The sequence below is a fragment of the Hypanus sabinus genome, chromosome 20, assembly GCF_030144855.1.
Source record: "Hypanus sabinus isolate sHypSab1 chromosome 20, sHypSab1.hap1, whole genome shotgun sequence".
In the NCBI taxonomy this organism is placed as follows: Eukaryota; Metazoa; Chordata; class Chondrichthyes; order Myliobatiformes; family Dasyatidae; genus Hypanus; species Hypanus sabinus.
Window position 1 is genome coordinate 6,189,416 of NC_082725.1, and position 16,466 is coordinate 6,205,881.

At 46.6% G+C, this 16,466-nt stretch overlaps 1 protein-coding gene across 10 annotated transcripts in view; it reads right to left on the reverse strand.

The window, feature by feature from the left end:
* nek10 (NIMA-related kinase 10) overlaps positions 1-16,452 on the reverse strand; it is a 111,171-nt gene extending 94,719 nt beyond the window's left edge. For 3 of the 10 annotated variants that reach the window (XM_059945005.1, XM_059945006.1, XM_059944999.1), the window contains exons 1-3: positions 16,257-16,317; positions 8,962-9,073; positions 3,105-3,165 (exon numbers count right to left, since the gene is read on the reverse strand). In XM_059945005.1, the coding sequence (XP_059800988.1) occupies positions 3,105-3,165; positions 8,962-9,035 (135 nt within the window). In that variant the 5' untranslated portion in view covers positions 9,036-9,073; positions 16,257-16,317. Of the gene's footprint in view, positions 1-3,104; positions 3,166-8,961; positions 9,074-13,310; positions 13,374-13,733; positions 13,795-16,256; positions 16,371-16,431 lie in introns of those variants that run through there. The other 7 variants (XR_009506944.1, XR_009506943.1, XM_059945004.1 and 4 more) reach the window with 7 other exon arrangements.
* Positions 16,453-16,466: the final 14 nt, after the last annotated feature.

Genomic DNA, 16,466 nt, shown 5'->3' on the forward strand with positions numbered 1-16,466 from the left:
AAATGACTAATAATGACTAGATAATTTTCTTGCGTGATGTCAGTGGAAAGATGAACATTAGCAAAAGTACAGGGAGTCTCTAACCAATCATCTTTGGAACAGCTTAATGGAATCATTCAAAGATTAGACAGGTCATGTCTCAGCATCTCAGCTAAACAAAGGCATGCCCTGACTACTCCCGACTCCCCACTCCTCTTCCCATACCACTCAGCCAACCACAGCAGAAGGGCACTTTCTCAGATTTCACCTTGGTAACAGCCTCGAATTGTGCATTCTAGAGTACGGAGTGAAGCTCACTTGGGTACTAGGGTGCTATGAGCTGAGCTTTGTCTTACATAATTATACAATGTTTTGCAGGGATATAATTTTATAAATAATATCAATGTACATACAAAATATGGAACAAAGATAAAATGTCAAGACTGGTCATAATCCACTCTCCTCTCCTATCAGATTCCTTCTTCTTCAGCTCTTCTGCCTATCACCTCCCAGCTTCTCACTTTATCCTACCCTATCCCACCCCCCTCACCTGGTCTCAACTATCACCTACACAATACATTCCACAGATGCTAGAAACCTAGAGCAACACACACAAAATGCTGGAGGAGCTCAGCAAGTCAGGCAGCCTCTATGGAGAGGAATAAATAGTCGATGTTTCAGGCCAAATCCCTTCATCAGGACTGGAAAGGAAGGGGGAAAGAAGTGGGGGGAGGGGAAGGGGTACAAATTAGAAGGTGGTAGGTGAAGCGAAGTGGGTGCAGGAAGAGGAGGATGAAGTAGAAGAAGTGTAATATTAGGGAAAGGGAAGGAGGAGGGGCACCAGGGGGAGGTGATAGGCAGGTGAGGAGAAAAGGGAAGGGCTACAGTGGGGAATTGTCAGTCTATAGCTAACTCTACTGCCACAACAAGGCTACTCTCACATTCGAGGAGCAACACCTCACATTCCACTGGATAGCTTCAAACCTGATGGAATGAACATTGATTTGTCCAACTTCCTGTAAAATTACCCCTCCCCTTTCCCTCTTCCCTCTTCTTCATTTCCCCACTCTGCCCCCCCCCCCCACTCCTTGTCTTCACCTCACCTGCCTACCACCTCTCCCTGGTGTCCATCCTTCCCTTTGTCCTATGGTCCACTCTCCTCTCCTATCAGATTCCTTCTTCTGCAACCTTTTACATTTTCCATCAATCATCTCCCAGCTTCTTACTTCATCCTCCCCCCCACCTCCAGCTTCACCTATCACCTTCCAGTTTGTATTCTTCTCCTCCCTCCACTTTTTAACCTAGCTTCTTCACCCTTCCTTTCCAGTCCTGATGAAGGTTCTCTGAAATGTTGACTGTTTATTCCTCTCCATAAATGCTACCCAACCTGCTAAGTTCATTCAACATTTTGTGTGTGTGACTCTGATTTCCAACATCTGCAGAAGCTCGTGTTCATTTTACAGAGTGATATTTTTGAAGTAAGCATTGTGAACTTAAATGATGTAAAACAAATATAAAGTTATGTTTTGTTGCATGAGATCTGAGTTTTAATGATGCACTGAGGCATAATTGCTGCCGCTGAAATCTAGAAACAAACTATTATTTTGACTGTTATTTTCTCAGCTAAGTATTTCAAGGTTTAATGGAATGTTAAATATTTTCATATTTTAAAATATTTTATGTATTTAATTTCATGAAAGTTCTCCTTTTTAATGTTTAACAGTAAAATGTTTCAATAAGATTAAACATTTGTCTTCAACATGGATGGGAGGGGTACGAAGGACTATAGTCAATTAGACTAAGCAGAATAACAGTTCATCACAGACTAGATGGGCTGAAAGGCCTGTTTCTGTGCAGTAATTCTCTATGACTCTATGAACAAAAGTGCCTACTCAGTGAGATTGGAGTTCAGAATTCTTCTGGAATTGATGCATTCTGAGACTGACATTAGCAAAATGTTCATAGAAGTCACTAGAAATCTACAAACAGTTTCCTCTCAATTTTCAACACTGTCATTTGGAGGTCAAATCCGTTCTATGAACTACCTTAGAATAGAACAGTACAGCACAGGAACAGGTACTTTGACTCAGTTGTGTTGAACTAATTAAACTAGTAATTAAATGCCTAACTAAACTAATCCCTCCGTGTCCTGCTCATTCAAGTGCCTCCATGTTATCTGCCTCCACCACTGTTGTCAGCACATTCCAGGCATCCACCATTCTCTGAGGAAAAAAACACTTGCCCTGCATATCTCCTTTGAACTAACCCCCTCTCACATGAAATGCATGCCCTCTAGTACTAGGCATTCATCACTGGAAAAAGGACCTAAGCCTCTCATAATCTTATAAGCCTCTATCAGGTCTCCCCTTAGCCCCCGTTTCACTTCAGAGAAACCAACACAAGTTTATCCACCTTTCCTTATAGACATGCCCTCTAATCCAGGCAGCATTCTGGTTAACCTCTTCCTCACCCTTTCCAAAGTGTCCACATTGTTCCTGTAATGGAGCAGCCACAATTAAATGGAATACTCCAGAAGATCCAGCCTTACTAGTTTTATAAAGCTGGCAACATAACTTCCAAGCTCTTCAGCTCAATGTCTTGACTAGTACGAGCAAGCATACCATTGACCTTCTTTACCACCTGATCAATTATTTACATACTATATTATCAATGATTATGCTTGAGCTAAAGATTGGTATCCATACACAGATTTAATTCATTTCTGTAAAAGTGTTGCTGATTTAAGTAAAATAAATGATCTGTATTAAAGTAATAAAGAAATCCACTGAGATATTCCCTGCTGAAATTTGTTAAGCACAATTTCTAGGTTCAAACAGACAGGAAATAAACTGAAATGCAGCAATTGCCAATAATGTATTTTAAGCAGAAAATAAATGGTTCTTTATTACTAATGACCACTTTTACTCTTAGTAAATTAGATTCCATTTGAGATAATATAAATGCCATAGATGAAATAAGTTTCCATTTGAGATAATATCATTATCATTTGAGATTTATTACATTGTTATTACATTTGAGCTTAGTTTCCATTGGAAATAACATAAATCACATAGATTAATACTTTTCCCTTTCTGAAGTTGCTTCTTAATGACCAGTGAACATACCTGCTGCTTGCTTGCTGGAACATTCAAGAGATTAAGCAGTCGTTTGAGATCTGTGTATTCTCTAAAACAGAAATATTTTAACATACAATGACTGAATTAGTGAAGCAATAGTAAATCATTTCTTCCTATGACTGGCTTTAAAGCTTTCATATGTATTAACATGGAACATAGAACATTACAGCACAGATACAGGTCCTTCTGCCCACAATGTTGTGCTGACTTTCTAATCTACTGTAAGATCAATCTAACCCTTCAATCCTACATAGTCCTCCATTTTACCATCAACCATGTGGTTATATAAGAAATTCTTGTTTGTGCACAATGTATCTACCTCCATCACCACCCCTGGCAGGGTGCTCCATATCCCCAGCACACTGTGTAAAAAAAGTACCTGTGACACCCCTCACCATCCTGCTATACTTTTCTCCAAGAACATTAAAATTATGCACATGTATTAGCCATTTCCACACTGGAAAAAAGTCTCTGGGTATCCACTCTATCTATGGCCCTTATCATCTTGTACTCCTCTATCAATTTACCTCTCATCCTTCTTCGCTCCAAAGAGAAAAGCCCCAGCTCACTCAACCTATCCTTGTATTTCTATTTGCTTTTCTGCTCTATTACAAATGAAATGTAGAACTATACTGGTATTACACAGCACATTTTTGGACCTCAAACTGGCCAAAGCTACTTACAGCCAAAAATGTCCTTTTGGAAAAACTGTAATGCAGGAAGATATATATATATTTGAATCTTATTCTTTCAGTGATTACTTCAGTTCCATCAAAATTATACATCCGTATAAACATTTCTTCCACTTACAGCTGCCAACCAACAGCGTTCACCATTTCTACTGCTGGCAGCAGCCAGGAAATTGCACCGGCTTGTATTTTACACCAATTTAATGTACTTCACCGAGTAACTGAAGATGGGAAGATGCCATATACTGTTGATAGGATACTTAACCAATCATAGTGAAGAGTCCTCATTGAGCCTACAATAGGAAGTGTTTTCAGTCACTTGGATTAGGTTTAAATAAGGACTAAAGATTGGGAAGCATGGGTGGGATTAAGGGAGATAAAAGGGGCAAAGAAAACCTTTTATTATTTTAAGTCTCAATATAAATTGTCTTCTGAAAGAAGACATACAGAGAAAACTCAACATGGTTTTTTCTTCAGAGGTTAATTAGCAGTTGAATATCAATGACCATATTTTTTAAATTGTACTTGCTCCAGAATGCATAAATCCTACACTTTCTACTCGCCAATATAGTGGGCAAGTACAGCTAATTCATATCTATTGGAAAAATCTCCTAAAGGTTATTATAAGCTGGGAGGTAGTAATGAGAATAAAATACTATGAGCTATTAAATGCTCCCAATGCCATGCATCTCAAATAGCTTTTCACAACCGGCTCCAGCTCCTGGCCTTCATGTGTGGCTTAGCTACTAAGCCACATGGAACCATTTCTACTGACAGGAGAAGGGGCAAAGGTGGATTACTAGCACCTGAAGACCAGTAGTTTTGGGCAGATTGGAGTCATCAGCCATGTTTGACAGCGCATCTAGGAGAAGGAAAACTCTGATATCAAACTTCCGCTGCCTTGCAGCTATACTTACTCATGGGGAAGGCGTTGGGAGTAAACCCCTGAGGAAAAATGTGCAGCTGGATTCCATAAGGTCTCTACAGCTCCTCTGGATTCATCAGCGACATGGAGAGGGAGAGCCTGCTCCATAGGCAACAGCTTGCTTTCCATATCATACTGCCCTGGCTTCTGTACTGGATTGCATATCACATAGACAGCTAGGATGCCATACCCATGGCTGAGAGTAATATCTCTGACAACAGCAGAAAGCTATTTGATTACTAATTTAATTAGTTCAGCACAATATTGTGAGCCAAAGGGACTACATGTATATAAACACATGTAGCATTCAGAATAAGGTGCACAAACTCGTGGCGCAATTAGAGATAGAGCAGTATGACGTTTGGGCATCTCTGAGTCGTAGAGGCACAGAAGGTCACAGTTGGGAGTTTAATATCAAAGGATATACTTTGTATTGAAAGGACACCCAGGAAGATAGGCAGTGGTGTGGTTCTATTGGTGAGAAATGAAATTACATCTTTAGAAAGAGGTCAGTGAATGTCAGATCTGTGTGGGTGGAGTTAAGAAACTGCAGAAGTGAAAAAACCATTATGGGAATCATATATAGGCCTCCAAACAGTAACTAAGATGGGGGCTGAGATCGCAAAAGGGGCTGGAAAAGACATATAATAAGGGTAATGTCACAATTGTATGGGGGACTTCAATATGCCAGGAGATTGGGAAAATCAGGTTGATGTCAGCTGGCAAGAAAGGGAATTTGTTGAATGCCTACGAGATGTTTCTTTGGAGCAGTTTGTGCTCGAGCCTACTGGGGAAAGGCTATCATAGATTGGGTGTTGTGTAATAACCCAGATCTTATTAGTCAGCTCAACATAAAAGGACTCTTAAGAGGCAGTGATCATAATATGATTGAATTCATACTGCAGTTTGAGAGGGAGAAACATAAGTCAGATGTATCAGTGTTGCAACGGAATAAAGTGAATTATAGAAGCATGAGAGAGGAGCTCGCCCAGGTGGATTGGAGAGGAATACTGGTGGGGATGATGGCAGAACAGAGGTGGATGAAGTTTCTGAGAATAGTTCATAGGGAGCAAAATAGATACATCCCACAGAAGAATTTGTTCTCAAACAGTAGGGCTAGGCAACAGTGGCTGACAAGGGAAGTTAAGGACTGCATAAAAGCCAAGGAAAGGGCATATAAGGTAGCAAAAGTGAGTGGGAAGTTGGATGATTGGGAGGCTTTTAAAATCCAACAAAAGGCAACTAAAAAAGCTATAAGTAAAGGAAAAGATTAAATATGAGGGCAAACTAACCAATAATATAAAGCAGGATACTAATAGTCTTTTCAGTTAAGTAGCTTAAATATCTTGTGACCAAATAACCTACTAAGATGGAGGCATGTTTGATTGCAGCAGCATCTACGTGGTCAAACAAAGGTATTACTGTCCTTCTTAAAAGTATGTTTTAAGATTGCTAAACCCTGCCGTACATTAAGAAATTAATGTACTGCAGGTTTACCTCATCAAAGAGTTGCTCATTGGTGAAGAAACTGAAGGAGCTGGAATTGGTGCAGATCATGCTGCTGCCTGCATCAAAGAGGCATTGGAGGAGTCGGTGCATGAAGCAGGTGTGCAATCTAACAGCCAGTGATCAGCTTAGTCACTTTCCTTGTGATCAAAAAACCCTATTGAACATTGTTAATGTGGAACACTGCAAGACCAATTTACTGATTTATTGGCAGACAGTGGGGAAGCTGCATGGCCTCAGTCGTCGCGAGGATGAGGCCTCAAGACGTGGTACCACCTGTGTACAGCCACCCAGGAGAGAGGCATCAGAGTCCGTGCACTTCACCAGAGGTGGTGTGGTGTGGCCTCTGTATTGGAGTCAGTACTGCCCCTGGTGTTCGCTCAGCAGAAGACATGCTGTATTGTGTTCCACTGTAGATTTCTGCAACGTTCACAGACTCACGGTCCTAGACTATAGTTTTTTGTGTGACTGTACTTTACTGATATCTTATGTGTGCTATATCTGCCTTCTGCTGTGTGTGACTGTTGGTACAGTTGGCCCCCCTTATCCACGAATTGCGAAAACCCGGAAGTGCTCTTCCAGCACTTGTTGTTCGAGCATGTACAGACTTTATTTTCTTGTCATTATTCCCTAAACAATGCAGTATAACAACTATTTTACATAGAATTTGTATTGTATTAGGTATTATAAGTAATCTAGAGATGATTTAAAGTATACAGGAGGATGTTTGTGGGTTATCGTGGATCGGGATCGAAAAAAATTGTAAGTTCTCTTCCTAAGTCGGAACAGGTACATCCGGTATTATTTAGCGTCAGTTAGTCAAACGTTTGCATTCGTATATAGTATATATTTTACCTTTCTATGCATATAAAACACTTAAGAACGCATGTTTCAGCTCCGGGCTCGGGAAGTTCCCGAGTTCGATCTAGTGACAGAGTGCTATAGAGTGCGCTCTCCACCATGCGGGGTTGATGTGGAGGATCAAAAACCCAAAACCCCCAAACCCAATAATTAAACCACTGCCTTGCTTAGTAATAATTGTGGCTTTCATCGGGGCACAGCCTTTCTCAATTTATCCTTTAAAATTGTTCCGATCGTTGACCAACATAGCCTAACGTTTTTCTAATGACCGATGGCGTTTCACCTGTTTTTGATCGCTTTATTATTTCCACTTTACTTTCTATCGTTAGTGTGATTATTTTCGTGAACAGAAACACCGTGGATTCAGATCTCTACCGCTGGGTCCTAATGTCCACTGCACTGAGACAGAGTTGAATAAGGGACTTAAGCATCTGTGAATTTTGGTATCTGCGAGGGGTCCCGGAACCAATCCCTCACGGATAAAGAGGGCCCACTGTACTGTGCTTTGCACCTTGGTTCTGGAGGAATACTGTTTTGTTTGGCTGCATTCATGTGTGGTTGAATGACAATAAACTTGAAATTAAACTAGGGAAGACAAAATCCCTTTAAGAAACTATTGCTTTTCCCAGAGAGGAAATTGCGACTTCTTTCTAAATGAATGAACAGCGATTATTGCAATAATATTGCTCGTATGGGTTGATTTAGTAAGCTCCAACCTAATGAAGGTCAAAAAGCCCATGGATCTGATGAAAGGGCATTGATCTGAGATATTAATCCCAATAGCAAATGTCTCTTGACTTGCTTAGAGCTACCTGAATTTTCCGTTTCCAGACGTAGGTAGATTGTTGTGTAGACTTTACATTCCAACATCTTCCATTGACTCACTTTTTTGCATTTGCAGCAGATAAACCCGTTTCAAGTGTATTAATTAAAAACAAATATTTTAGATAGACTGAAAGACCTAGATAGAGTGGATATTTCGTATAGTGGAGGAGTTTACAGCCCGAGGGCACTGCCTCAGAATTGAGGAATATCAATTTAGAACAGAGATGAGGTGGAATTTCTCTAGCAGTGAATTTGTGGAATTCATTGCCATAGACAGTTGTGGAAGCAAGTCATTGGGTATATTTAAAGTGGAAGTTGATGGGTTTTTGATCAGTAAGACTGCCAAAGACTGCAGGAGAACACAGTTGAGAGGGATGATAAATCTGCCATGGTGGAGCATACTCAATTGGCTGAATGGGCTAATACTCCTCCCACGCTTCATGGTCTTACTAAATATTCACACACACTGCAGCCAGGGTGCCTAAGACTTTTGCACAACTGTATTTGTCAACGCGGAGCAGAGAGCTAGGTTGTATATCTGGCGGGAACAAAGGATGTTGAGAATCACAACGATGGAGTGCCGCAAGAGGGGCGTGGGACAGGAGGCAGAGAAGGTGTGCCAGGGACAGGGGTGCCATAGGTGCAGACACACCCAGCCCTGAGACAACAGGAAAGGCATTTTATTCCAAACAATTGGTTTATTGATAATTACAGAATGTCTCTCTGGTGCTTCCCACTCCCTCCTCTCCCCCTTCCTCTTTTCCCAACCATGATTCCCCTCTCTCTTCCCCTTTCCCTGCCCCCTTCCCATTCAGTCCACAATAGATACCCATATTAGAATCAGGTTTATCATGACTCAAATATGCCATGAAATTTCTTTTTTTAGGCAGAAATACTGTGAAATACATAAAACTAATACAGTACTGTGCAAAAGTCTTAGGTATCCTAGATATATATATATATATATTTATATATACACACACCTAATAATACTATTGCATAGTACTGTATTGGTAATGTCAGTAACAAAATAACATACTTGTCTGCAGTTCTTTGGAGCTTTGTGTCTGATGGTTTTACTGCAACTTTAATCTTTTTGTCTTGCTCAAGCATTGTAGCACTTCACTTAGTCAATGTAAAAAACACCATTCCTGTAGGAACAAAAGAGGTTTAAAGTCTTAAAATATACAGTAAATACATTTTAACAACATCTCTGGCTTATATTTTCAGAAGTTTGAATTCCAGATACAAAGTCAATGTTGCAATTTTAAAGGCACAGAGAAACTGGGATGTGTTTGGGTGGGGTGGGTTTCTGCAGAAGGAAATGACTATGTTGAAAACGATATTTTAAAAGGATGCATCATTGCTCGGCTCTATTATTAGAAGAATGGACTGACAAAGCAAGAAGTCATTACACCTTTTTATAAAGCAATCCTGGATTATTTCCTTAGCTGCATTATTGTGTGTCAGTCTGCACATCACCCTTAGAAAGTTAATTACTACTATCTATCAAAGAGGGACTTCAGGGTAAGAGAAACTGCAGTCATTCTAGAAGTTCAGAAAGTCTGGTACAATTAACAAAAGTATAAATAGTAACTAAAGAGGTTTGCAATGATTAACAAAAAATATAATTTTCTTTTAAAGTTATGACCTAGAATGTACTATAAGCAAATTCAATACAGCATCAAAAATTTATGCTATATAGATAAAAATTTGGAGTTTAAAAAAAAGCAGAATGAGGAAGAAAATGCAGTGGTCTAAGGTAAACAGCTCCATAAAAAAAGACCAGCATAAGCATTCAGGACCTTCCTGTACACCGTTGTTCAAAGTTCTATGATCAGGTCATAGAAAGAAGTTCCTTTACGTCAACATGAAAAAAAAATCAAGCCAATCCTTTGATATCTGGTAATGACATTCTTTAACATCTGAACTCTTCAGATGTTAAGCAAATTGCTTGGTATCAGCCAACTTCTACAATCCCAATACATGCTGGGGAAAACTGTCTCCTTTGAATTGAGTGGTATGTGACACTTAGTATATACAGACTTGTTCACTGACTTCCATCATATTCATCCCCTGTGCCAGTGCTGCTCAGGTTTTATGGAGCTATTCACTTTCAACGTCTGCAATTTTTCTCATTCTAATTCTTAGTATCTGTTTGGTTTACTGCATATCTTCCAACACCCCACCCCCACACAACTGCTCCCAAAGTTGCCTCAAACCACTTCCCCCGTTTATTTTTACTACTTCCAACCTACAGATCTGCTGCTTTTTTGAGCAGACTTATATTCTTCCCCTTGGGATCCATGACAACATCAGCTTCCATCATAACTATGGTTAGATGGATAAACACAAGAGAATTTGCAGATGCTGGAAATCCACAGCTACGCACACACTAAATGGTAGAGGAACTGCTGCGTTCCTTTAGGATTTTGCTGATGGTTAGATTGATTTTATGTTTTTACCCCAAATGGGAACATATTATTGCAGTGAAATGAAACACAAGTGACCTGGACACCATCAGGACAGTCCATATTTTGCACAATCCGTGCCCTAGTCCTAGACCACTCCACCACATAGAACAACCAACACAGCAACTGCTCACCCTTTCCATTGCTGATCCCTCAGTGAGGATTGGTGCATGGGAAGGTATGCCTCATGAATTTAATCTTTTTGTTTGAAGAAGTAACTAAGGGAATTAACAAGAGCAAGGCTATTGATATTGGTTATATGGGCTTCAGCAATGTCCTGCAAGGTTGGCTAGTTTGTAAGGTTAGATCACATAGACTCCAAGGTGAGCCAACCAACTTGACTTAGTGGAAGCTAGTAGTGAGGGATGATATTTGGACTGAAGTCTTGTAACTTGTGTTGTGGCCTGTTGCATTACATTTGGATGGTATTTGGATGAGAATGTCTTCCTAATTTTATTATTTTATTTTATTAGCATACATCACGGAATAGACCCTTCTGGCCCTTCAACCCATGCCACTGAGCAATTCCCCTGATTTTAATACTAGCCTAATCAGGGCACAATTTACAATGACCAATTAACTTTTCAACTGGTACATCTTTGGACTGTGGGTGGAAACTGGGGCACCCAGAGGAAACCCATGTGGTCATGGGGAGAATGTGCAAACTCATTACAAGCATCGACAGGAATTGAACTCGGGTTGTAAAACATTATGCCAACCACCACACTGGCATGCAAATTTGCAGACTTAACTAAAATTGGTGAGAATGGTGAACAGTGAAGAAGATAGTCTATGGTAACAACAGGAACTTAGTTCAAATAATGACAAAGAGATGCATTTTAGGAAGATAAACCATACCAGGCCATAGACAGTGAATTACAGAGTCCTGAGTAGCACTGTGGAAGAGAGAACACTGGTAGCCAAGGTGGTGAAGGAAGCATATGGCACACATCCATTCATTGAATAGATATTGTCATGTTACAGTTATATAAGATACTGGTAAGAATACACCTGGAATACTCTGTGTAGTTCCATTCATCATACCATTGCAAAAATGTGATTAGGTTAGAGAGAGTGCAGGGAAAATAAACAGGGATGTTCCCAAGATCAGAATCAGGTTTAACATACTGGCGTATGTTGTGAAATTTGTTGTTATGTGGCAAGCAGTACAATGCAATACATAACAGTAAAAACTGTAAATTACAATTTTGTATATATAGGTTCCTAAAATGTTGAGTGTATGTATGTCTTCAGGCTACTGCACCTCCTTCTTGTTGGTAGCAATGAGAAAAGGGCATGTCCTGGGTGATGGAGGTTCTTCTTGAAGGATGCCACCTTTTTGAGACAACACCTTCTGAAGATGTCCTCAATGCTTAGTGACGTACCCACTCTCCTCAAACTCCTACTGAAATATAACTGCTGTCATGTCTTCTTTGTAATTGCATCAATATGTTAGGCCCAAGAAAGATCCTTAGAGATGATGAAACCAAAGAATTGGAAACTGCTCACCCTTTTCATTGCTGATCCCTCAGTGAGGATTGGTGTGCCAACTCCCCCCTTGACTTCCTCTTCTAAAAGTCAATTCTTTGACCTTACTGATGTTGAGTACAAGGTTATTGTTGTGATACCACTCAACCAGCCGATCTCTCAGGCCCAGGTTTTGATGCATTTTGATTAGATCTGAGGGCATGATTGTGTTGAATGCTGAGCTCTGGTCAATAAACAGCAGCCTGACATAGGTATGGACAGAGAAGACAGGAGGGTTTGGTTATATGGAGAGACAGATAAGATGGAATGAAAGAGGCTAAAAAGTTGCCTTTATAGATGTTTACAAAATTATGAGGGACAAAGATAGGAGGAATCTTCCCCCCCCCCCCCCCCCCCACCAATGGTAGGAGAGTCTAGAACCAGAGGGCATATGATTACAGTGAAAAGGAATACATTTAAAGGGGCTTGAAGGGCAGTTATTTTCCACACAGAGGATGGTAAGTATATGGAACAAGCTGCCCAAAGAAGTGGCAGAGGCAGGTATGTTCATAATGAATGGCTACACCCTTTTCTTGTTAATGTTATCATGGAGGCGGTACAGTAGCCTCAAGACCCACACTAAACGTTTTAGGAACAACTTCTAACTGGTTATCAGATTTCTAAATGGTCTATGAACCCTCATTATTCCTCTTTTGCACGTTAACGACGCAATTACATCTCGGGGATTCCGGAGTTTGGAGTTGAATTCCAGCCCCGTCTCTAAGAAGTTAGTTCGTTCTCCCCTTGAACTGTTTAGGTTTCCTCCGGATGCTCCAGTCTCCCCACACACAGTCTAAAGACGCGCCGGTTAGTACGTTAACTGCTCATTGTAAATTATACTGTGATTAGGCTTTCGTTAAATAGATGGTTTGCTAGGTGGAACAGCTCATTGGACCGGAAGGGAATGTTCCGCGCTGTATCTTTAAATAAATAAATGACAGTGATTATAAAGGTGATTCTGGAGTCAATGACGGAACTTCATAGTGGCCACAAGGAGGGTGCCCATTATGATCAATGTGGTTTGGGATTGTTAATGGAAAGATTACATGTACATTCACATTATATTTTTAAATTCATACTGAATGGTGGTGCAGGCTCGAAGGGCCGAAAGACCTACTCCTGCACCTATTTTCTATGTTTCTATGCGTAGTGAGTGGTGGGAGGCCCTAACTTTGCAGCTCCATCTTTTCCCACCTCTCGTCGATGGAGAACAGCAACCTGCTTTGCCGCCCCCACCATCATTCTAACTCAACGGCTCCCCACCACTCCTCCATGGACCGCAGCTCAGAGCGCCATTTTCCGAGTCGCCCTCCCGGAACTTTGTATCTAATCTCCCCCTTCTCCCCCCAGGCCCTTCCCAAACAGGGCCCCGTGTCCCCCTCCTCCTCACCTCCTCCCGGGGAGATCCGCGTCCCCCTCCTCACCTCCTCCCGTGGAGATCCAGGACCCCTCCTCCTCACCTCCTCCCGGGGAGATCCGCGTCCCCCTCCTCACCTCCTCCCGTGGAGATCCAGGACCCCTCCTCCTCACCTCCTCCCGGGGAGATCCAGGACCCCTCCTCCTCACCTCCCGGGGAGATCCGCGTTCCCCTCCTCCTCACCTCCTCCCGGGGAGATCCAGGACCCCTCCTCACCTCCTCCCGGGGAGATCCGCGTCCCCCTCCTCCTCACCTCCTCCCGGGGAGATCCGCGTCCCCTCCTCCTCACCTCCACCCGGGGAGATCCGCGTCCCCCTCCTCCTCACCTCCTCCCGGGGAGATCCAGGACCCCTCCTCACCTCCTCCCGGGGAGATCCGCGTCCCCCTCCTCCTCACCTCCTCCCGGGGAGATCCGCGTCCCCCTCCTCACCTCCTCCCGGGGAGATCCGCGTCCCCCTCCTCCTCACCTCCTCCCGGGGAGATCCGCGTCCCCCTCCTCACCTCCTCCCGGGGAGATCCGCGACCCCCTCCTCCTCACCTCCTCCCGGGGAGATCCGCGTCCCCCTCCTCACCTCCTCCCGGGGAGATCCGCGTCCCCCTCCTCCTCACCTCCTCCCGGGGAGATCCGCGTCCCCCTCCTCACCTCCTCCCGGGGAGATCCGCGTCCCCCTCCTCCTCACCTCCTCCCGGGGAGATCCGCGTCCCCCTCCTCACCTCCTCCCGGGGAGATCCGCGTCCCCCTCCTCCTCACCTCCTCCCGGGGAGATCCGCGTCCCCCTCCTCACCTCCTCCCGGGGAGATCCGCGTCCCCCTCCTCACCTCCTCCCGGGGAGATCCGCGTCCCCCTCCTCCTCACCTCCTCCTGGGGAGATCCGCGTCCCCCTCCTCCCGGGGAGATCCGCGTCCCCCTCCTCCTCACCTCCTCCCGGGGAGATCCGCGTCCCCCTCCTCCTCACCTCCTCCCGGGGAGATCCGCGTCCCTCTCCTCCTCACCTCCTCCCGGGGAGATCCGCGTCCCCCTCCTCACCTCCTCCCGGGGAGATCCGCGTCCCCCTCCTCACCTCCTCCCGGGGAGATCCGCGTCCCCCTCTTCCTCACCTCCTCCCGGGGAGATCCGCGTCCCCCTCCTCCTCACCTCCTCCCGGGGAGATCCGCGTCCCCCTCCTCCTCACCTCCTCCCGGGGAGATCCGCGTCCCCCTCCTCCTCACCTCCTCCCGGGGAGATCCAGGACCCCTCCTCCTCACCTCCTCCCGGGGAGATCCGCGTCCCCCTCCTCCTCACCTCCTCCCGGGGAGATCCGCGTCCCCCTCCTCCTCACCTCCTCCCGGGGAGATCCGCGTCCCCCTCCTCCTCACCTCATCCCGGGGAGATCCGCGTCCCCCTCCTCCTCACCTCCTCCCGGGGAGATCCAGGACCCCTCCTCCTCACCTCCTCCCGGGGAGATCCGCGTCCCCCTCCTCCTCACCTCCTCCCGGGGAGATCCGCGTCCCCCTCCTCCTCACCTCCTCCCGGGGAGATCCGCGTCCCCCTCCTCCTCACCTCCCGGGGAGATCCGCGTCCCCCTCCTCCTCACCTCCTCCTGGGGAGATCCGCGTCCCCCTCCTCCCGGGGAGATCCGCGTCCCCTCCTCACCTCGTCCCGGGGAGATCCAGGACCCCTCCTCCTCACCTCCCGGGGAGATCCGCGTCCCCCTCCTCCTCACCTCCTCCCGGGGAGATCCGCGTCCCCCTCCTCCTCACCTCCTCCCGGGGAGATCCAGGACCCCTCACCTCCTCCCGGGGAGATCCGCGTCCCCCTCCTCCTCACCTCCTCCCGGGGAGATCCGCGTCCCCCTCCTCCTCACCTCCTCCCGGGGAGATCCGCGTCCCCCTCCTCCTCACCTCCTCCCGGGGAGATCCGCGTCCCCTCCTCCTCACCTCCTCCCGGGGAGATCCGCGTCCCCCTCCTCCTCACCTCCTCCCGGGGAGATCCGCGTCCCCTCCTCACCTCCTCCCGGGGAGATCCGCGTCCCCTCCTCCTCACCTCCTCCCGGGGAGATCCGCGTCCCCTCCTCCTCACCTCCTCCCGGGGAGATCCGCGTCCCCCTCCTCCTCACCTCCTCCCGGGGAGATCCAGGACCCCTCCTCCTCACCTCCTCCCGGGGAGATCCGCGTCCCCTCCTCCTCACCTCCTCCCGGGGAGATCCGCGTCCCCTCCTCCTCACCTCCTCCCGGGGAGATCCGCGTCCCCCTCCTCCTCACCTCCTCCCGGGGAGATCCAGGACCCCTCCTCCTCACCTCCTCCCGGGGAGATCCGCGTCCCCTCCTCCTCACCTCCTCCCGGGGAGATCCAGGACCCCTCCTCCTCACCTCCTCCCGGGGAGATCCAGGAACCCTCCTCCTCACCTCCTCCCGGGGAGATCCGCGTCCCCCTCCTCCTCACCTCCTCCCGGGGAGATCCGCGTCCCCCTCCTCACCTCCTCCCGGGGAGATCCGCGTCCCCCTCCTCCTCACCTCCTCCCGGGGAGATCCGCGTCCCCCTCCTCACCTCCTCCCGGGGAGATCCGCGTCCCCCTCCTCCTCACCTCCTCCCGGGGAGATCCGCGTCCCCCTCCTCACCTCCTCCCGGGGAGATCCGCGTCCCCCTCCTCCTCACCTCCTCCCGGGGAGATCCGCGTCCCCCTCCTCCTCACCTCCTCCCGGGGAGATCCGCGTCCCCCTCCTCACCTCCTCCCGGGGAGATCCGCGTCCCCCTCCTCACCTCCTCCCGGGGAGATCCGCGTCCCCCTCCTCCTCACCTCCTCCCGGGGAGATCCGCGTCCCCCTCCTCACCTCCTCCCGGGGAGATCCGCGTCCCCCTCCTCCTCACCTCCTCCCGGGGAGATCCGCGTCCCCCTCCTCACCTCCTCCCGGGGAGATCCGCGTCCCCCTCCTCCTCACCTCCTCCCGGGGAGATCCGCGTCCCCCTCCTCACCTCCTCCCGGGGAGATCCGCGTCCCCCTCCTTTCCTCCGCCCTCCCTGCCGATTCCGTTTACTCTTCACCCGGGTCCTTGGACACCCGGGGCCCTGCTTTCTCCACCAATCACAGTCACCAATGCTGTAGCCGGGAGATACCTCATGCAATCAGCGTCGAAGATGCGGTGACATGA